General features: G+C 41.2%; 3 protein-coding genes across 3 annotated transcripts in view; 1 reads left to right on the top strand and 2 right to left on the bottom strand.

Annotated features, from left to right (window-relative positions):
• The first annotated feature begins 108 nt into the window (after positions 1-108).
• RDM1 (RAD52 motif containing 1) lies at positions 109-11,645 on the top strand. Its single transcript, XM_073681058.1, has 7 exons — positions 109-279; positions 3,142-3,321; positions 6,371-6,493; positions 7,961-8,123; positions 8,922-9,020; positions 9,396-9,484; positions 11,459-11,645. Exons 1-7 carry the CDS (start codon positions 181-183, stop codon positions 11,555-11,557), a joined length of 852 nt encoding a protein of 283 aa, XP_073537159.1. The 5' UTR covers positions 109-180; the 3' UTR covers positions 11,558-11,645.
• Positions 11,646-12,777: 1,132 nt separating this feature from the next.
• Positions 12,778-15,807, bottom strand: LOC141270964 (somatotropin). The gene is made up of 5 exons (XM_073681057.1): positions 15,704-15,807; positions 15,297-15,454; positions 13,675-13,791; positions 13,409-13,561; positions 12,778-13,184 (listed from the first exon to the last, which is right to left on the bottom strand). Exons 1-5 carry the CDS (start codon positions 15,711-15,713, stop codon positions 12,981-12,983), a joined length of 642 nt encoding a protein of 213 aa, XP_073537158.1. The 5' UTR covers positions 15,714-15,807; the 3' UTR covers positions 12,778-12,980.
• A 2,140-nt stretch (positions 15,808-17,947) lies between these two features.
• The window catches only part of CD79B (CD79b molecule), a 31,941-nt gene continuing 26,775 nt past the window's right edge, over positions 17,948-23,113 (bottom strand). The window contains exons 4-6 of the mRNA XM_073681056.1: positions 22,399-22,517; positions 21,087-21,128; positions 17,948-19,440 (exon numbers count right to left, since the gene is read on the bottom strand). Of these exons, the coding sequence (XP_073537157.1) occupies positions 19,342-19,440; positions 21,087-21,128; positions 22,399-22,517 (260 nt within the window). The 3' untranslated portion in view covers positions 17,948-19,341. The remainder of the gene's footprint in view (positions 19,441-21,086; positions 21,129-22,398; positions 22,518-23,113) is intronic.

Genomic DNA, 23,113 nt, shown 5'->3' with positions numbered 1-23,113 from the left:
CCAGGGCGCAAAGGCCGCGACATAGCCACACTGCCCAAAACAAATATGGCCGCTAAAGTCTATGTGATAACGTCATTGATGATGCGCCGCTTCCTTGCGTCACGTGATCCGCTTACAAAGTTGAAAAGGGGCGTGTCTAAGTTAAATTCGCGGCTCGTACGAGTCTCACACTAACGAGTGATGGAAGCCGAGGTTTTGTCGTTCACGATTCCTGTAGAGAGTAATAAAATCGTGTTTGTATGGAACATCACAGCACAGCTACCGGAAGGAGTTATTTATGTGAGTCTCTTCTTCGTTTTTTGCAGAAGGTGCGCGTGCCGACGTGGGCGGGGTCTCCCTTGCGCATGCGCATTGTTTGCTTCCACGTATTACCTTGCTTGGGATGCACTGTACTTGCAATATATTTGGAAATTGTCAGCTTCCTCGTATAAATAAAGCTTTATAGTGACAAATTAACGGCCCATGTACTGAATGAGGCTTACATAGACTAGTAATAGCCTCATAGCGAAGGCCTAAACGTGCTAATTAGCCAGTGCATGTGTATAAATAATGGAAAACTGGAACATTTAGTGAACTCTAGGGAACACCCTGAAAATGGGCACCTTGTGGTGGGGTTTGCATTAGTCCCCCTCCTTTTCCGCTTGTTCACCGGCAGGGGGATATATAGAAGTCATTGGCCCTCATAGTGTCGGTGCGGAGCAGCCATTAACAATCCAGCAGGTTCCCACAATCATATCCTGGGGCCAATAAGGGGAGGCAGAAGCCCCTCCCACCATTCTAACTGCTTAGATGTTGTGGTCACTTCTTCATGGCATCTAAGAGGTTAAACTGCCAAGAAAGCTGGCACCAATTGCAGCAGTTTCCGATGGGCGTCAGCTGTGTATAACAGAAGGCACCTTCTGGGAACAGAGCAGGCATGAGCGCACATATAGATCCTCTGATTTCTGCTGTATCTATAGGGGGATATCACAGCCGCTGTGCGCTGCACCCCCGAAATAAAAGGCCCTATAGCAGATCACGGCCTGCCGCCATTGCCATAGTTATCAGGGCCGGTGACACTTTTTCCAATTCAGGTGGCATTCAGTGCTGTGGCACTACGCAGGCATTCTGCCCTCAAAGCATGTTTTCTGGGGGAGAATACACTTCTCAGAGGTACCATATGGCTGTGCATAAGCCGTCTGCGAAACCATAAAATGGGCCTGTAGACTCACCTCTGTTGTTGGTAACGTGATGAAAGTCAGTAGGACATTAAAGGCTTTTGTCTATCACTGGTCATAATGGAGGGTAGAGACCAGAAACAGGATCTGTGACATGAAAGCACCGATCAACCATAACAGTAACGCCACCTGCCTAATATTGTGTAGGTCCTCCTGCAGCCATCTCTCTGACCTATGGAGCCTTGGATCCCACAAGATCTCTGAAGATGCCCTGTGCTATCTGGCACCAAGATGTAAGCAGCAGATCCTTTATGTCCTGTAAGTTGTCAGGTGCGGCCTCCATGGATCGGACACATCCCACAGAGCTATGATCGAATTGAGATTTGGGGACAAGACCTCACCTAGTCAAAAAACATCATTTTTAATGGAAATTGCTTTACGGAACACTCCTTCTTTGGGGAGTTTTTGCGCAGTTTTTCATTTGCTGAAGCATCTTCGGAGTGTTTTTTTTTCCACCTTAAGTGTTTTTTTACAATTTTTTTTTTTTCAGCCTTTTGATTGGATGGTGCCCGGTGTAAAACAGATTACATCATGAAAGGCTTCAAAGCAATTATTTTCTTTTTTTTTTACCAGGCATTTTTCAGACTTTGAATAATAATTACAAAAATAAAAAAAACGCTGATAAGATTGAACATATGAACAACATATAGAAATGAACAGGAAGAGTCTCTTTCAAACAATTTTTTAGCGATTTTTTTTTTTTTTTTTTTTTTTCTGGCGTTTTTGAAGCAGACCCACTTCAAAAGATTCCTTAAAAAACTCCGCAAGCACATGACCTAAGTTTTCAGCAATTTGTTCTATGGTATCTCTTCTTTGTAATCAGACAGACAGGTTTATTTAGCCTTCACCCCCTCACAGACCTATAAGCCTTGGGTGTCACCAGTTGTCCTGCCTTGGACCTCATTTGGTAGATACTAACACCCACAAGACTTGCCTTTTTGGAGATGCTCTGACCCAGTTGTCTGGCCATCACATTTTGCTCAGCGGCTCAATTTCCTCCTTGCCCATTTTTCGTGCTTCCAGTAGGAACATCTGGATCATCTGCTGTCTCATATCTCCCACCCCTGATGGGTGCTATTGTCACAAGAAAATCACTGCATTGGTCAGTGGTCTCTAATGCTATGGCTCATCCGTGTGTATAAAAGTATTCATTTGCTGACCACTCTCCGGGGTAAAAATGATATTTCAGTAAAACTAGAATCTTATTCATTAAAATCCCAAGGGGTCACAGCACACATCATACTCTGCCCCTGGGGTCCTGCAATGAGCACAACACAAACGCAGAGCATGCTCCTACGGATGCCTTGTGATGATGGTATTAAAGGGAACCTGTCATGTTGTACATGCAGCCTGATCTGTTCCCAGCATGGTAAAAGGAAGAAGCTGAGCAGTAGGATATATGGGTTTAGGGGAAAAGATTCAGTAGAATTTGTATTTTCTTCATTAAAATCCTTGGTGTTTGTATGTATATGAGTCCAGTGGGCGGAACTACTCAGTGATTGACAGATATCTCTGCATGCAGTTATACAGGGAAAACTGTCAATCACTGAGTAGCACCGCACACTGGACTCATATACATACAAACACCAGGGATTTTAATGAAGAAAATACAAGTTCTACTGAATCTTTTTCTCTAAACCCATAAATCCCACTGCTCAGCTTCTTCCCTTTACCATGCTGGGAACAGATCAGGCTGCATGTACAACATGACAGGTTCCCTTTAATACCATAATCACAAGGCATCTGTAGAAGCATGTGTGGCGTTTGTGTTGTGCCCATTGCAGGACCCCAGGGGCAGAGTATGATGTGTGCTGTGACCCCTTGTGTCATGCTCTGCCCCCAGGTCCACATCACAGTTTCGGTTTTGTTCATCATGTTCCTTTATTTTGGAGTGACCTGCTCTCACACATTTCTCTCTTTGTAGTGCTCTCTGCAAGAAGTGTTTTCTCAGTTTGGACCTCTGTACTCCCTGAAACTTTTCCCAAATGCTGGCGTGGCAGAGCCTGGGTACTATGCTGTCATCAAATACTTCTCATCCCAAAGTGCCAAGAGAGCACAGGCATCGTGTGACAAGAAGAATCTCTTCCAGGACACCCCTGTAAAGGTAATTGAGATGACAGCGGGTTACAGTCTGACCTTCATCAAGCATGTGTAAAGTCACAGCCAGTATCATATCTGCGCTCATTATTCTGCTGAGAGTCATTGGAAACAGTCAGTAAGCTTGTTGGCAAACACTTTCCGCAGCTAAAACTTTGTTCACATATTCAGTAGTTTATTTTCCTTTTTGGATCCATTTTGTGATGACAAAAGCAGAAATGATCCAGTGCAGGATCCACTCATTTGAATGAGGAAGGAAATGTCATAAAATATCTTTCTTTTGACTGCAATCCGTTTTTTAGCTGGTTAAAAAAATGTATTCTGCCCAACTTTATTGTTTGGCCAACAAAAACCGATAGTAACTGGGTCCATTTTTTTTTAATGTTTTTTTTTAATACTCTAAACAGATGAAACTGCACATATGAACAGTCCCTTAGCTAAACTCCTAGGGTGCAGATAGAAAGCCAGTTTTTAGAATCTCACATTACTGCTGAGTGTTTGCTGTAAAGTTTTCATATCTCAGAATCAAATCACTGTAATTAGTACAGTGCAGACCCCAAGTTCCCAGGAATTCAGCATTGAGGCCTGCAAAATAGTTAATGCAGCTCTAGAGTATCATAAAGCCTTTCACTCGGGTCCAGGAGAAGATGGCTAATGTTATATACTGACAAAGTGACTCTTTCTGCAGAAAAGTGTGTGCAGCACTGGAGTATAATACAGGCTGTAACTCCGGATCAGTACAGGATTAGTCATGTAGTGTATGTACGCAGTGATTTCACCAGCTGAATAGTGAGTGCAGCTCTGGAGTGTAATATCGGATGTAACTCATGATCTGTACACTTTAAGTAACGTATGTATAGACAGTGACTCCACCAGCAGAATAGTGAGTTCAGCTCGGGATTATAATACAGACTGTAAATCAGGTCTAAGAGAAGATAACTAATGTCATATAGTTACAGAGTGACTCCACCAGCGGAATAGTGCGTGCAGCTCTGGAGTATAATACAGGATGCTCACCATTATTTTCACCCCTTCATTTTTTTCATAGACTGTGCAATATCTTCAGAAATAAATGGAAAGTACCAAAGTTATATCTTCATGATTTTTTAATTACTGGTCCAAAGTAATACAACAATAAAACATTGTTTTTCAACTTCCATGTTGCAATTTCAAAGATGAAACAGAATAAACAGCAAGTGCAGCAATAATAGCAGCCCTAATTAATACTTGGTTGCACACCCTTTGGCATTGCTGACAGCCTCCATACATTTCTTGTAGCTATCTATAAGCTTCTTGCACTTCTCAGCTGGAATTTTCTCCCACTCTTCCTTTGTAGTTTGTTTGAGTTCTTGAATGTTTACAGGGTTCTTTTCCCAATGGCAGATTTCAGCTCACCCCAAAGATTTTCAATGGGATTGAGGTCAGGACTCATTGCTGGCCATTTTAAAACAGTGCATTTTTTATTTTTCAACCATTCCTGTGTACTTTTGGATGTGTGCTTTGGGTCATTGTCTTGCTGGAGGACCCATGATCTTCGACTCAAACAAAGTTTTCTTACACTGGGTAGGACATTTCGCTCTAAAATCCCTTGATAATTCTCTGATTTCATGATTCCTGTGGTACGGTCAAGGCAACCCCACAATATTATGGATTCTCCACTATGCTTAACTGTTGGTAAGGTGTTCTTATAAGCTTCATTGCACCATCTGTAAACAAACTGTTGCTTTGCATTGCCAAAAAGCTCTATTTTTGTTTCATCTGTCCATAGGACATTTCCCCAGAAAGATTGTGGTTTGTCAAGGTACTTTTTGGCAAAGATCAGTTGTTCATTTTTATGTCTTTTCTTCAGCAATGTCTTTTCCTTGGCCTTCGCCCATAAAGCTCTGCTTGGTTTAGTGTGCGGCGTATGGTACTTGTTAAAACCATGACCTCAGACTGTTCCAGGGTGGCCTTCAGGTCTTTGGATGTTTGACGTGGTGTTTTTTCCACCATTCGCACCAACCTTCGAAGACATCTCTTGTCAGTTTTCCTCTTTCCCCCACGTCCAGGGAGGTTCTTGATGGTTCCATGCTTTGTAGACTTCTAAATAACATTGCGCACTGTTGCAACTGGGATACCAATGTCTTTGAAGATGGTCTTATACCCTTTGTAAATCTTGTGTTTGCTATTAATAGCAGTTCTGATGTCCTCAGACAGCTCCTTTGTCTTCACCATTGTGACAAAGGAATAGGGCCTACCATGTGGCTTTTTAAAACACTGAAGTCATCATTCATTGGCTAATTCATGTCACATGGACATCGACAATTAATCACAGATGAATCTCTTTTGTGATTTACCACAGGTGAGTCAAAATGTGTTTCCATACTAAATTAATGTAAAGGGTGCCAAAACCAGTGACACCGCAAGCTTTAGGTTTTTCTATTTTTCCCTCCCATTGTTTTTGGTTTTCAATTATTGTTTATCATTTGCTCTTTTCTATTTAACATGAGCGCTCTATACAAAAAAAACTGTTTCACTTGATTCATTTTTTTCAGGAGATATTTCACATTATCTACTTAAACTTTATGGGTGCCAATAACGATGAGCTGGACTGTAACTCAGGATCAATACAGCATAAGTCATGCAATGTATGTACGCAGTGACTTCACCAGCAGAATAATGAGTGCAGCTCTGGAGTGTAATATCGGATGTAACTCATGGTCTGTACACTTTAAATAATGTATATACACAGTGACTCCACCAGCAGAATAGTGAGTTCAGCTGTGGATTATAATACAGACTGTAAATCAGGTCTAGGAGGAGATAACTAATGTTATATACTTACACAGTGACTCCACCAGGAGAATAGTGAGTACTGCTCTGGAGTATAATTCAGGCTATGAAACAGAAGCAGTACAGGAAAAAAGTAATATAAATATGTGTACAATGTGTTTCCACCAACAGATTAGTGATTGCAGCTCTGGAGTGTAATTCGGGATGTAACACAGGATCAGCACAAAATAAGTAATGTATATACAAAGTTACTCAACTTTTTATCTTGTTTTCCTTGTACCTAGGTACAAATATGTGTCAAGCAGAAAGGATTTCCATACAAGTCTCTAGAGCTGTACAGCCACAAATGTCAGGAACTGGCTAACTATTACCTTGGCTTTAATGGCTGGTCCAAAAGGATAATTGCTGTGAGTAATTGCCAATATTTTATTCATAAATTCCCAGACAGTCCCTTTAATGTACTATGTGGCCATGAAGGCAATAATATATGGGGGGGGGGGCTCCAAAATTGTGTATATGCATGCTGTATGTGGCATATGTCTATAGAGAGGCTTCGATGTGGACCACACCTATACTATGCCTAAACCCCACTATTTCTATAGATCCACAGGGTTGTTGTCCTGCTTTCCTAGGCCCCAGATGTACAACCCCTGGCAAAAATTATGGGCTCGGAGGATGTTCATTCAGTTGTTAATGTTGTTGAAAAAAAGCAGATCACAGACATGGCACAAAACTAAAGTCATTTCAAATGGCAACTTTAGGGCTTTAAGAATCACTAAAAGAAATCAAGATTAAAAATGTGGTACTCAGTAAGGGTAATTTTTTTTCAGACCACGCAGAGTGAAACAATTATGGACTCACTCAGTTCTGAGGAAAAAATTATGGAATCACCCTGTAAATTTTCATTTCCAAAACTAACACCTGCATCAAATTAGATCTGCTCGTTAGTCTGCATATAGTCTGGAGAGCTGTTGCACCAAGTGGACTGACATGAATCATGACTCCAACATGAGAGATGTCAATTGAAACAAAGGAGAGGATTATCAAACTCTTAAAAGAAGGTAAATCATCACGCAATGTTGCAAAAGATGTTGGTTCTTCACAGTCAGCTGTGTCTAAAATCTGGACCAAATACAAACAACATGGGAAGGTTGTTAAAGGCAAACATACTGGTAGACCAAGGAAGACATCAAAGTGTCAAGACTGGAAACTTAAAGCAATATGTCTAGAAAACAGGAAATGCACAACAAAACAAATGAGGAATGAATGGGAGGAAACTGGAGTCAATGTCTGTGACCGAACTGTGCCTTTAACAACCTTCCCATGTTGTTTGTATTTGGTCCAGATTTTAGACACAGCTGACTGTGAAGAACCAACATCTTTTGCCACATTGCGTGATGATTTACCTTATTTTAAGAGTTTGATAATCCTCTCCTTTGTTTCAATTGACATCTCTCATGTTGGAGTCATGATTCATGTCAGTCCACTTGGTGCAACAGCTCTCCAGACTATATGCAGACTAACGAGCAGATCTAATTTGATGCAGGTGTTAGTTATGGAAATGAAAATGTACAGGGTGATTCCATAATTTTTTCCTCAGAATTGAGTGAGTCCATAATTGTTTCACTCTGCGTGGTCTGAAAAAAAATTACCCTTACTGAGTACCACATTTTTAAACTTTATTTCTTTTAGTGTTTCTTAAAGCCCTAAAGTTGCCATTTGAAATGACTTTAGTTTTGTACCATGATTGTGATCTGCTTTTTTTCAACAACCTTAAACAACTGAATGAACATCCTCCGAGCCCGGTGATTCCATAATTTTTGCCAGGGGTTGTACAAGTATTCCTGATTATACATATGTATATTTTCCTTTAGATGGAGAATATAACTGGTTTGGATCATGATCCAGAGGAGGAATCAGAACTACAAGAACCATCAAAGCTACGATACCTGTGTGTTGTGCAGGTGACCCTTCCCTACCACGGAGTTTGCAGCAGAGGAGTCGGAGTCGTAGAAGAAAGCATCGACATGCAGAACGGTGAGGACTCCTAATGAGAACTGTGATTGTACATCTATATAGAAACCATTTTTTTCACATTTCCAAGGCTGAGATTAAAGGAATTGTCTGAGAGTTTAGGAAATTTCATAAAATAGCCAACAATATGATAGCATGATAAAATAGCCATATCCACCTTTCACATTACCTGCCGCTCGATTCCTGCGGCTTCAGTGGTACCTGCTGCTGAACATTGTTTACAATGGTCCCGTGAATAATCACTGGCCTGAGAGGTCCTGTGCTGCATATGCCAGTATCAAAGCTGAGGCTAGTGATTGGCTGCAGCGTTCATGTAGCGATATATGTAATATTATCGCTGCTGGAACAGGGGACTTGACAGGTGGTTTTTGGTTATTTTATTATGTTATCATATCTCTGCAGTTTTGTTATTGCTGGACTACCCCTGTAATGCTTTACTTATGCATTATGACTTCATTGATATTATGAGATATTTTAATTTAATGCTGTTATCACAACGTGATCGTTGCACTTTTTGTATTACTATGGAGGGAACATGTCCTGGGGCAATGGGAGGTACTATGTAAACTGGTAATTTGTTTTTATACCTGTGCAGGGCCGGAGGAAGAGGAGCATAGCACTGGGATATAAAGTGCCACTGACCATTATATGAGCCCATACATATAGTGCAATAATGATGCAGGACTATAGGACCTGTACAATAAATGACCGTGTGACAGCACTTATGATGTGCAGGTGTACATGGTAGTTTTTTTTTCTACTGCTATTATATGTCCATGTCTTGTTTTATTTTCTTCCCAGATCCAATGGTATTTATATCAAAGACCGAGAAAGTACAGAAGTTTTCCCAGCAAAAGGCTCTGTCTAACGCTTTCCAGAAGCTCCTGCTGGTGGTTTTTGGTAATGGTTATTGGAGACTGTTTTATATAACCTTACATAATATTAAATAATCCTGTAACATTAAAGGGTCTCGCTAAAGAAATTTATGGCATATTCCTAACCTATATAATTAAGGGGGGTCCAATTACTTTTATCTTGTCAGTCTTTAGTGACAGTAACTCTAGGGTCTTCGGCCTCTAATCATCCTCTAAAGCAACAAAGAGGTGAATGCGCAATATACTAATAATGTGGGCTGCATCTCGAGTGTTGGCCAATTAGGACTTGCATGCAGGAATTTCCTGGCTATTAAGCCCATTAAAGTAAATTACTCCACGACAATTCTGATCTGCCCTAGGGGACTTCTTGATAGTTGTATGTGTCTTCCTTCCAATACAGACAGTGGTAAGGTTGCTGTGGAATATGTTGCTGGTGAAGATGATACTGTAGACTGCCTAACAGAGGAAGAACTGCAAAGACTCATTCAGGTATGGAATCACCTTGTCCTTCAGTATCCCAGTGACTGCTGCAACCAATTAATGGGCACAATATTGATGCCAAGGTAGTAGACACAAGACCACTGAGCCCAGTGATTGTCTGCAGCAGTCACATGCACTGTAATCATGATGTAATGACTGCAGGTTGTCAAAAACGAAAATGGGCAGCCACAAAAAAAGTCATTGCCTAAGCCTTGTTGTGTAAGTAACGCTTAATATTATTAACTAATGCAAGCTGACTGGGGAAATTTATTTTCTTGGGAATCCCCATTAACCCCTTCACGACATATGAGATATAGCGTATTTTCGTCATATGTCGTGACCCCTGATTTTAATGCGGGCTCGCATGCTGAGCCCACATCTTTGTCGACACATGATGGCTTTGTCGACACATGATTTAGTCAGCCATCATATGCCTTTAACAGCCGTGGGAGGAGCGGTGCTCCGCCTGTGGCTGTTAACCTGTTAAATCCTGCTGTCAATCTCTGACTGAAAGATTTAACAGGTTCGCAGGTCATTCCACGCTCCCATCGGTGCGCCCATGATGTGATTGCAGGGCGCCAATTCGTTGTCATGACAGCCTGGGGTCTGCTAATGACCCCCGTGCCTGTCATTACAATACTCCTGTGAATGCCGGCTCGTGGCAGGTGTTAATAAGAGATCATGATTTCATTGATCTTCATTATACCAATGTTAAAAATAGATAAATGCACTCGTCACCATGAGATATCCAGAAAAAACACATACAACCGACGCGTTTCAGCTAAAAGCCTTAACGATGATTAAGGCTAGGTTAGTAGAGGGGAGAAACTCAAGGAGTTCAGTTTTGGAGAGATTCAGTTTAAGAAATGCGTCGGTTGAGTGTGTTTTTTTCTGAAGATCTCATGGTGACCAGAGAATTTACCTATTTTTAACATTAGTAAATAAAGACTATTTTTTTTCTAGTTTTTAATAACCTGTCATCCCTGGAGGAATCTTCTTTGTTTGAATTTTGTGCTTCTACGTCCCAGACTAGGAGAGCTCCGTGTGATTTCCTAAAGTGGAACTAGGTGCTGTTAAATGCGATGCTGTTTACTAAAAAAATAAGCCCTCACCCAGGCCCAGATCCCGAAAAATGGAAATGCTATGGGTCTCGGAAAATGGCAACAAAAGCAAAAATGTTTTTTCATACAAATTTCACCAAAAAATGTTCACCACTTAAATGAAAAAAACCTATACATGTTTGGTATCTCCGTAATAGTACTGACCTGGAGAATCATATTGCCAGGTCCGTTTTACCATATAGTGAACATCGTAAATAAAAAAACAATTGTGGAATTGAACTTTTGCAAGTTCACCGGACTTGAATTTTTTTTTTTTCCATTTTCCAGTACTTTATATGGTAAAATCAATGGTGTACTTTTGAATGACAACTCGTCCCACAAAAAAAGCCCTCATAAAGCTATATTGATGGAAATTTTAAAAACTTATGGCTCTTGGAAGAAGGGGAGGACAAAAATGAAAACGGAAAATGGCCCTGGGGTGATGGGGTTTAATGTTTTTCCCAGAAAATCACTTATAAAATCCCTTGGTGTATATGCCAATGATCAGGAAATTCTGCGGGTTTGAGGCTGCGTGTTTATGGCCAGATGTTACAGTATAGTGGATGGGATTTCTAGAAATCCCATGTCCACTATGCGTCCCAGTGCACCTGCGGATCACCTGCGGAAACTGACATGCGGCGCATTTTTCCAACCCATCATCAATGAGGAAAGTCCACATGTAAAAAAAAAAAAAAAAAAAAAAAAAAAAAAAAATTGCGGCCGCTCGTTTGCATAATGAGGGCGGAAGCCGTGTGGCTGTTCTGCAGTGTCGCAGCTCTGGATCGTGGGCACATTCCCTTAAGTCTCTTTGTGCCGTCCTCTCGGCAGGTGTTGGAATTTTGCTATTCCCTTTCGACTTGTTATAAATATTTTTGTGTCGTAGGTAAATGACTTCTCATGGACTCCACTAGATCCTGGAGGAGGGGAAGACGAGGACTGGGCCGAGCTCACCTTCCAGGAAGACACTGTGATAGAATCATAAGAGTTCTTATCTTTCATAATTTATTTTTGTACTTTGTACATTAAATGTGTAACGTTTTGTTGTGAAATGTATAATTTTGTGATATTTACCGTAGTTTGTGTCTTTTCTATAATGGCTATTTCTAAACCTTTATTAGTATGTTTAAGTGACTTATTTAAGAAGTTACACCAGCAGACTGCTGTTCCTCATCTCGATCGTAGATATTACAGGCAGAAACACTAGTAATTATATGTCCCATGATAAATTGCCCAGGCATCCCAAAGGATGGCGTCACCAGATCACATCGTAAAGAGGTTCTAGTCATGTAGATTCACATTTCATGGCTTAAAAGCACAGGAGAGGCTACAGACTGAGCTTTTTGCAGCAGCATGCGTGTCACAGGCGATGTGCAAACTCAGGCAAAATGATTGGGTGCCAGTAGTTTTACAAAATAAGGGAGTTAGCCAGAAGGAGATTCATTGGGAAAAACAGAACACACAGGGGCATGAAGATTTGTGGTCATCACCCAGAGCATCTCTGCAATTGACTGAGCCCATTCTGCTTGATGAATTGTATTACATAATAACTAATGGTAGACAACAGTGATACACAGACATAGAAAATGACGCTTTTCTCACTGTCACCAGGCTTTTGCAATGTAATCTGAGAGTAGCATCGCTAGAATCGGGATCTCAGCCCCTATATCCTGTGGCCCTTGCTGGTCTTCATACTGTCATTTTGATACAACCACTGTTTTCTCTGCTGCAGATGTAGCAGTGCTGAGAATGCTGAACCCTGTATAACCCCCACCTATACCACTTATTGGCAGCTTTCTGTGTACAATCAGTGGTGGGGGCCAGGATTACACAAAGCAGGAGGACTAGGAGGCACAAGACACCTAGCCCTGTAGTGATAATCTCCTGGTGTTAAAACACTGATATTTTTCTTTTTAGCAGCAACACACAGCCTAGTAAGTGACACATCACTGGAATCAGGGTCTCAGCCCCTACATCATCCTGCTCTTATATTGTGTAGCAAAACCTTCTGACAGATTTCCTTTAAGCACATGTGTGTCATTGACTATGTGTCAGCCTTGGACACAAGGACTTTTATGCTGCTTGACAGCCATAAGATCCTGGCAGTATATGCCCTTCATGCCACCTGATTTTGTTTTTATTGGTTTTGGGAGTATACGTGTTACTGTAGTTATTCTGAAGTAGATTATTAACGCCTTACAATGATTCTGCTTCTTATTCTTTTATTATTTTACAATATACAATACATTTAAGAGACTAGGCAAAATACATTAGAAACACATATTCTTTGGTCAGGAAGTATGATAGTAGCATTACATTAACCATTCTGATTTTCTCCAAGCGGCTGATGATAAAATGCAGCAGGTTTCTGGGCTTCTTGTAAGAGGGCAGCCACTTGTAGCATTCATTTACACCATGCAGTTGCTCTCCACAAACCGTCGACACTTCATCACTTTTAGGTAAGTCTCCACCTTGTGCATGTCTTTCTTGAAACAGGACAGGAGACCATAGTTTTTAATCCGTGCATCATCGTTGTTGTCTGGATGGGAGTCAAATTTGTCATACGTGAAGGTCAGTAGGCCGTAAGTCCGGGCGTTTCCATCATCTAGTTCCTGGTGATAGCAAAAAAGATGAATCATTAAAAGGATAGACTAGGTCATCCATATCGGATCGATGACCCAGCACCCTGAGCTGTTATTAGCTCTGGATGTGACCATTGAATGGAGCTGTGTGGCACATCTCCATTCAATGGGTAGCAGCCTCTGCCGAGAACCGCAGTATGGGTGCATTACCACTAGCTCACCAGCAGGGGGAGTACTGTGAAGGTTCATCTTACCCTTATGAGAGCGTATAATCCTTCTTCAAGATCTCGCAGTTTTTCATAGACCGCATTCCCGAACATTTGATTGGTGAACAGTTTATTCAGCGATTGCACCGGTGTCGTCCAAGACTGAATGAGTGTGAGGGAGAATCGAAGAAGGTCCACATCCTGTAATAAGTGAAAACTAGTTAAGAGTTTTGCTAGCGGTGTAGTTATGGTGATAGACTCGCGAAACAACCTTCAGGCTGTTAGATACCCATACAGCGGAGGAACCAACTTACTGATTTCTGGTGGGTGTTGTCCTTATCGGTTGGGGCTGGGATGGTTTCTGAGTAGCAGAACATTGCATAGGAGTTTTTATTTGAGTATCTCTTATCTTCACGGATGAATGTTCGTTCCTGGAAGAGAGATGTAAGCTAGTCAACAGGACAGCCGGCTATAGTGCGATTAATAATTCATGGCAATACACAATATTGGTTGGGTTTGGTTCTTTGCAATATCATCTGAGAAATGGGGCTCATGCACATGACCGTAGTTTCGGTCTGAGTGCGATCCATTAAACATCGGATCACACTCGGACCAATGCTATACTATGCGGCTGTGCACATTTCCAATTTTTTTCCTCTGACCGAGTGGTCCAAGTAAAAAAATCATAGCATGTAAAATTTGCCTCCAATAATCGGATCGCAATCAGCCATTCAAGTATATGGGTTTGTGGAAAAAATCTGACATCTGAGTGCAGTCTTATTTTTACAGACTAACAGAATGGAGAAGATGAAGACGTTTTTTTTTTATTCTTCACATCCGAGTAAAACGGATCCCACTATGATCAGAGTCTGATTAGCATAATCGGACCGCTTTTTTTCGGATGGAGAACATAAGGTTGTGTGACCCTACAGTAATTACATTTACATATATTGGACTCCAGTTTGAAATCTGCCAACCATTGGGGCCCATTAGGAAGCAGCCATACATTTTCAACAGTTTTTCTCCAAATGCCCATTCGGCAGGATGACTCGTTCTTGCCCTTCCCATACACGTGCATGTTGGCTTGGCATGTGTTCTCAATAGGGAAAAGGGAAAAAGCCATTGCCAGATACTTTTGGTGACTGCTTATCTCCCTGAGAACAAAAGGATAGAGCTTTGAACGTTAAAAGCCTGATCCTTCTTCCCCTCAATATCTGTTATTAAGAGGCCCCCATATGCTTAAGAAAACAAGCAATTCTGCCAAAATCAATGGGTTTAGTTGATTATTTCTGATGTCTAGTGGCCTTATGGACCTTCTACTGAGCTAAGTAAAATTCAGGAACTCTTGTCAGCTTTTTGTCTGTAATGGTGCTACTCCCAGGTACTGAGTAGGAACTGCAACACAGCCTGATTTTCTTTAAAGGGGCTGTTTAGCATTTCTCTGCATATTAGCTGCTCAGGAGCAGAATATTTATTTATTTTACTCACTTATATACCACCATTAATTCTACAGCCCTTCACAGCCCATATCAGCACTGTCCCCATTGGGGCTCACAATCTACATTCTCTATCAGTATGTCTTTGGAGTGTGGGAGGAAACTGGAGAACTCGGAGGAAACCCACCCAAACACGGGGAGAAAATACAAACTACTTGTAGATGTTGTCCTTGGTGGGATTTGAACCCAGGACACCACAGAGCTGCAAGACTGCAGTGTTAACCACTGAGCCACAGTGCATGCATTATATCTATATAAGAAGCTGAAGTAGCCAGTCCCACCCTTCTAGGCATTAGTATATGTCTGAGTCTTTATATACCGCCTCAGTCAGGACATTGGAGGTGCACCATGGTATATGGCGTCAGTTTCTCAGTTGAGAACCCCCTTCAGATATAAAAGTGCTGCTATACATGTTCTATTCCAATCAGTCCAGTACTTACATAGTCTCTGTATGTGTCTGCCACCACCTGGTGAATGTACTGTGCCCTGATTACAGCATTATTGAGGAGACTGGCAAGAGGTATCTGTGGGAAGGCGCTGAACCCTGGAGGGCTTTGTAGGCCCATGATGAGCAGCAGTCCAAGCGAGGAGCACAGTCCTAGGAGCAGAGGTAATGAACAACATAAGTTAACATGAGATAATAAATTATGATGTCACCACAACTCTTTCAGACATTTCTGCATTGGCCACCATCAATTTGCCAACCCTGCCCACAGATTGCGCTTGGTATTGCTTAGTCCCATCCACTTGAGTTGCAATATCAAGTCACAACCTACGGACAGATGAGAAATTTTTTTTGGAAGCCAGCAGCCATGTTTTTTTTCTAGCCATCTGCTTGAAGACATACCTGAAGCCATAGCTTTCTGGTTGTGGAGCAGTTGGTGGTGCAGGTCTTCTTGATGTAAGGACCAGGTCCGGTCTCATCCATTTATATATGTAAAATGATTAATAATCAAAAGGTGTTTACAACGGTCAGGTCACAACTAATACATGTATGAAACGTTTCTCATGTGACACTTCTTTAATATGGATAAAACAAGGTGACATTTCTCCTCGTACAAACATCTATATACAGTATTTCTGTAAAGCTCATATTACCGCTCGCATTATATTCCATTGACGGAGCGTAGCTTGGCTTTCATTGAATACCATGTGGATCGTTCTGATCCATTAATGCAGTAAGTGACACCTATATCCTTTATATTAAATAGGCAGAAATCCACCCGCTCTTTGGCTACACATCCATTCTGAATATTAAAGAAGTGGACAGACGTAGAGTAGACGCTAAGGGAGACCTTGCACTCACCCCACACAATTTGTTGTTGCCTCCATACACCGCTTTCATACTGTCCTATTCATTTTTTTATTACATTTTATATACAAATCCTTTCTGGCTCTATCAGGGCTTGCGTCTGATGCCATGAAAAATGGGATTTGGGCAGCAGAACCCCCAACTATAACGTGGAAGATGGAGGCACTTTGTTCTCCGTCTGGACTCTTTTCTGGTGGTAAAAGACAGTTGCTGGAATGGAAGCCAGATTGGGATCACAAAGTAACTTTCATTTTAGCAAATGGCTCCATACTCCGAATCTCCTTACACCTGAACACCCAGACCCACTGACAACTCATCTGACCCTAGATTACAATAGTGCTCTTCACAGAAAGGCTGATTATTGTAGCTGTAATACAGTGGCCATATTACAGCTGCCTTGAGTTAACCTGAAGGTCCATGTACACTGCACGATTATCGGTAACGAGTTCTAGAAGCGCTTGTTTTATCATAACCGTGCAGTCTACACAGGTTGCCTATCACCTGATGAATGGTGAAATCATCTTTCGGTTTGCAGAAAAGATCATTGTTCTCAGCAGCACATCGTCTTTTGTAAGCAGGACTTGTGCTGCCGAGAACAATGACGCTGTTTGCACACTAAATTCAAAGCTATGTGCATGGAGCTGGTGCAATGGCAAACAAGTCCCTATAGTGTGCCTTTGCCATTGTCCTCCGCATTCCATATTTTTCAGTGTAACATAGACGAGGTACATTAGGACCCTCTGTAGAAGCTGTGTTATGTCATTGACAAGGCGCCTTCTTTGCTGGGAACCTAAACTAGTAAGAAACCTCTCCTGGGCTGAGAGGTTCCGACCAAGCACTCCACCCATCAGCCTATGGCGGTTTTAATCACAGTTCAATCCTACCTACCCATATAATTGTAGACTATCAGCACAAGAGAGGAATCACATTAGGTTAGGTTCCCAGCAAAGAAAGTCTCCTTGTCGATGGCTATTGGGCACACATGAATTGGCCAATTTATGCGCTAACTATCTTAATTTTTAACTTTTTCCTATAGCAGTGATGCAATTCCAATTTCATATATTCCATGTATGCATACTATAGCGTAATGGAGTGCTGCTTTAACTGGTTAGCTACATATTGAAGTGGCTATCTTATCTTGCACCTGTTCACACCTGGTTTTCTATAGAACATAAGACAGTAATGTACATGAGACAGGCTGCATTCACACTTGTACAGTCTGCGAGAGAACAGTATATTTCTTGCAAAAACAGGAGCAGAATCCAGCTTCCAGATGTGATAGGATAAAGTGCAAATGTTAAAAAATCCTATTCACATATGAGGTCAAAAACCAAACGACATCCATGGTGTGATTTTATTTCATCATGGCAGCATGCTCTGTCAGTTGGGACAATGTCACGGAGTTAAAGAGAATGTGTCAACCCCCTGGGCGATATCAGACCTCTACTATGGCCATACAGGGTATAGAAAAGTAAATCTATACATACCTGTATGGCCCATAGCCATAATAAGCAGACGCCAAACCTGTGGAAAAAAGAATTGATTAAAGTGCTTTTCTCTGCAATCAGACCTCTGCTATGGGCCATATAGGTATGTATAGATTTACTTTTATATACCTTATATGGCCGTAGTAGAGATCTGATATCGCCCAGGGGGATGAAACATTCCCTTTAATGCTTCCTTTCATATTTTTTTAAACACTTTTGCCAACCAAGAAGTAGGACATTGACGTGAAAGTTTTGAAAAATCGTGAAATTGAATCTTACAAGCATTTCCACGTAATAATTTTATTTTTCTGCATTTATTACACACTTACGTATATGCATCAGGGATCATAATAATAGCACCATATTATAGAAGGAGCAAACCGGTTACACTTCTGCACAATCCATTAGTTTAAACACTTTCCTCTAAATGCAAGTGATGGAGTGAGTAAAATATAATTTCTTAAAGTCTGCCAAGAAAGTAACTTATTTATTAAAGGCTGCCTGTCAGCGCAAAATGACTGTACGAACCAAGCACAGTCACTTGGTGTACTCTTGGAGTAGCTAAGCCGTTTTCAGCACCTTCCCACCTACTTGTTGATCTCCACCCTCATCTTTCTCCTTTAAAGCTAGAGATGTCAATTAAGGAAAAGGGGAAGAGATAGATGAAAAACAAGTAGGTGGGAAGTTGAACTTAACTGTTTGGCCACACCAATGGGGAACCAAGCTTGGTTTGAACAGTCACTTTGTGCTGACAGACTTCCTTTCACATAGCTTTAGCTCAGAGGACTGCAACCATTGGCTTTCGACTGTTGGAACAATAGTTTTCAGCAAATTGCGGCTGTCAAGGCATGCTGGGAGTTGTAGTTTCATCAGAGCATGAACGTTGGAGTTGCAGATCACTGCTTTAGATATCAATGATGCACCTTTACTATAATATGGGCAATGGGTTTGTGAGGTTCAAAACTACTAGGACACTTTACTGAACATTGCGGTCTGTTCACTGAGTGTTGACACCCACAGTCGGCACATTATGATGCATAAGGGGGTTGTTTTATTTCAAAAACCTAATTTTAGATTTCTTGATAGGTCAAATTTGGGTTACTAGCGGGGGTTTCTCCATCAGCTAGACAAAGTAGAGAGTGGCTGCGGAGAGCTAGTCTAGAGGAGCAACATATCTGTACATTACACAGACCAATGATTTTAATATACACAATGTAATACCTCTTTTACCCTGTGGGGGTGTTGCAGGGAAATTGAACACTTGCTACCCTGTACAGCTGGCTGCAATAACCCTAGATGAGTCTGTTCTAACTAAAAGGGATTATAAAAATTGACCAACCCCTTTAAGATGGATCTCCCCATCAAGTCAAAAACATCTGAACAACGCCTGATAGATAGCTACAATATATGGTACATTCAGGAGTTTCACAGGTGTAGCAGGTTTATACATTGCTAAAGCTGGGTACATATTAGTCCCACTTGTCCCAAAAGGCAGAGGAGAAAAAAAAATGAGGACAAGATCCCTCAACATAGTAGTCTTTTCCTGTTAGTTTGCGGCAAGTCCATCCTCATAACTTTGGGTTCCAACCAGTGCATTCAGGTGTTATGGTGAAGAACTGGTTTATTCGTGACTTTGAACCCAAGACTTTGCAATAAAGGGTCAGAATATCCCCCATCGTGATGTTTCTACTCAAGGCATGGGTGCTCGCCCTCCATGGTCTTAGCTGCAAGGACTCGTACGTTTTGGATGTCCTCGTAGGTCGCTGTCTGATAGGCTTCCAGCCCCTGTGTAATGCACAACACGAAATATAAGTACACATACTAGATATGTCTGAAACAAAGCGTACTGTGGATGATGACAATCCAATACTAAATATATGGTTCCCAAGGCTCCGCTCACGGCTCTATAAGGATCTGGCATATGGGCCAGTGAAATACGAGCATATTTCTGCGCATCCATTATGGCGGCTGGAAATCCCAATGATCCTAATGATGCTGAACTAATCGCTCAATAGTGATTTGTAATGCAATTAATTCAGGTCAGATTGGCATTTATGGCCATAATATGGATGTAAAAATGTAAGGGTTGTGTAAGGGTATGTGCACACAGTGTCTTTTTCAGGCGGTTTCCTCCTGAAAAAGTCCTGCAAAAGTGCCCTATAAAATGAACATTGCTGTGTACGTTCCGTTTTATGTCGCGTCTTTGAACAGCTATAGAGTTGGGAAACCCAGAAGTGGTTAAAAAAGTGACATGCTCATTCTTCTTCTCTATATACTCGAAAGTATAGAGTAAAAGACGCCGGCTGCTGCAAGAACAATGGCGAAACTGCTTCAGGAAAATGACCGTTTGTATTGGAAGGCTGCATTTCCATGCTAACATTTCCATCATTCAAGCAGTACATTAAAGTCTCCACTAGGTGTCTCACTACCACCCAACAAGACTGATTGTGTCAGTACATCCCCAATACATAATTCATTTGAATTCTGCACATTGAGTTTGAGCCCCACATGTGCCATATATGCCATTTTTGCAATTGGGATTCATCAGACATTTTGCACCATTTGCCTCGGTGTTGCTTGCTTGCAGAATGAGTTATCTAAGAATCTGTCAGTGAGCTCGGTCTGATGGGTGAGTTTGTAACTTTTTTATCTGTATTATTCTAACCTGCTCTAAGATGACTTATGACCACAGATCACATCAAATATGAATGTGCTCGGAAACAAAGAGCCTGTAAAAAGCCAAAAGGTGCAACATTTTTAATGACACCCAATTGCAAAAATGATTTTTAAGCCACACATACATGCGTTTAAGTGAAAAACAAAATCAGACAACCTCTTTAAGCACTGCCTGCAAATCACCATTAAGAAATCCAATATGGTCAGAAAATTTGCAGTAGTTGTAAGATTCCTTACAAAGTTTTATCCCATATGGAAACACTGAATTCACGGTTTTGGTGAACCTGTCATTTTATACTGGCTTGCAGGAGATGATATGGAGTCATGCAACACGTTGTATAAAGGACAGGCAGTGAGAAAAATCCTAGCATGTCCTACAGCAGATGGTAAGACAAACCCAGAGAAGTAGAGGTTATCCACGTACTGTATGCAGGCTTGGACTGGCCCACATGAGAACAGGTGGATCCTCCGGTGGGCCACCATCCTCTTATATGAGCAGTACTTGGCACTATATACTTGAATCACTATATACATACAAAGGCAGCATCGTATTCATGTAACAATCTACCCAGTTCATTGTGATTGAAGATAATGTCACATTTGCATGTAGCTGAAAAGTGGGGCCCTGGAGTTGGTTACTGGTGGGCCGTTGGCGCCGCAGTCCGACACTGACTGTATGGAGCCAATTCTAATAACTCTTCTCCAATATAATTCTGTCTATGGCCAATTGTACAGCATTAACGTGGAGTACGTACCTCATATGTATGGTCCTCAATCTTTAAACTGCGTTTTCTCTTCTGTAAGAGAAGCAAAATGAGTGTCGTTAGTGCTGATTATAGTCTGTAATATGTAACATGCTCTATATGGGCTTTAAAAAGAAAGTATCTATATAAGATCAAAAGCTGATAATGAAATGTATCTGTAGAGAATAATGTTCTGTTGACTACCTAATCTATCCATAGTTCAAAGATGGGATTCTCCCATTGATAGCATATCTTCAGGGCATCCCATAGTGTTCTCTGAGACCCACACCGATCAACAAAATAAAGTGAAGGCTGCTTAAAAAAGCCGGAATACCAAGCATAGTCGTTTATATAAAGAATTGGGCCACAACCCCCTATTATTGTATAGATTGGTGGCGGTCTTGAAATTTGTTCTCAAGCATGAATGTTTTATCCTAATCAGTTTAAGTCCTAGGGAACCTCTTTAAGATATCACATGGCTGTACTCTGGCAACATTTTAGGATCCAAATATTGGCCTCAACACCTAGACATCCCACCTTACTGAACTTAGAATACCATAGAGGTTCACTGTGAAGTAGAATTGAGTATTGTTCATGTGTTGTGGTCACAGTACTGATTCTAAAATGTATACTGCATCCATTAGTATTTGTATGGGATATTGATTTTTAGTGTACCTATTGTTTCACGTGACTTTTCAGACCAAACTGTCATGTGCGTACATGATAAATAACAGTATTTCTGGCCATTATATGATGTGTATCCTGCACTTTTCATCAGTTTTCCTCTCTGCAGGCTCTAGCTGTAATTTTCAGTTGTCTCTGAGCTAGTGGGTAGAGACTACCTGCTATGATCTCTCCCACACACAGCATACACACAAACATGATAGATTCCTTCTCTTCCTTCTATGTACCACACAGACTGACACAACAACAGCTGCAAGGAGGATATTATGCAGCAGTATTGAGCTGTGTGGCTGTGAATCCAGCAAATCTGCTAGAAGCAGAATGATTTGACTGCCTCTCAGTATGCTGAGTGCTCCTCACACCATTCTCCATTAAGTATCATAGGAGGTATAACCTGACACCTCACTGTGATGGCAGTATGTTTTGCCTTGAACAAGGCAGAGTTGAGCAGTTTTCTCAAGGTGGCTAGTGAGTTTAGAGGAAGAGGGGAAGAGAAGAGGCTCATAAGTGGAGAAAGAAGCAGAATTCTCCAATAAATTATATTACAAATTTTCTTATATTATACTATTAATATGTGAAAATTTTGTTGAAACGAGAGTGACCATTTAACTATTCATATATGATTATGCACATTACTTACCATTTCCCTCAGCAGTGTTATAGGCACCACTACAAAGAGCACAATGAGGATTGTCTGAATCACTATGATTGTATCTTTCATTGTATTTCTCGTCTTTGTAGTATCTTTATTACCGCAACCTGAAAATAGAGAATCTTCATTTTAATGTTTAGTCAGTAACTTGCCATTTTCTGGCTTCCTTTCCTGCTGTTCTGCCATGCCAGGATGTTGCCATGTGAGATGGCCACAAGCCCAATGCCATAAGTTTACAGAACAGTCCACTGACATTACAACGGGCAGATCCACTCAATACAAAGCAGTATCATTGTGGGTATCTATGGAGAAGCATAGGATACAGTGACTTATAGATGGGGTCACAGAGGTGCTGTCTGAGAAATCTCTCACTGGGTGTGGATGGCTGGTCTATTTGGAAGGCATGGATCCACAAATCATTGATCTTAGCACTGTGCATCAGGTAAAATTCCCTTATTCTCTTCATTTATGATATTTAGATATATGAATGAATCAGGTTGAGCTGCAATTCCAGACACTGCCCATGTCTAGGAGTGGCGCTGTTTCTGAACCAGAAGAAGACACCTCTTTTACATCTGTAAGTTAGGAGATGATCTGTACAGTGAAGGATACTTATGTGTTCAAATTTGGTGAAGAAGCTCTATTACATTTGGAGCCAAATATGGACACATCTGGGGCAAGGAAAACTTAGCCGATTTGTGGG

The sequence above is a fragment of the Phyllobates terribilis genome, unplaced genomic scaffold (assembly GCF_046119375.1).
Source record: "Phyllobates terribilis strain yellow unplaced genomic scaffold, ASM4611937v1 Scaffold_5__5_contigs__length_657084704, whole genome shotgun sequence".
Classification (NCBI taxonomy): Eukaryota; Metazoa; Chordata; class Amphibia; order Anura; family Dendrobatidae; genus Phyllobates; species Phyllobates terribilis.
Note: the sequence above shows the minus strand (reverse complement) of the source record. Positions and strands in the feature narration are given on the sequence as shown.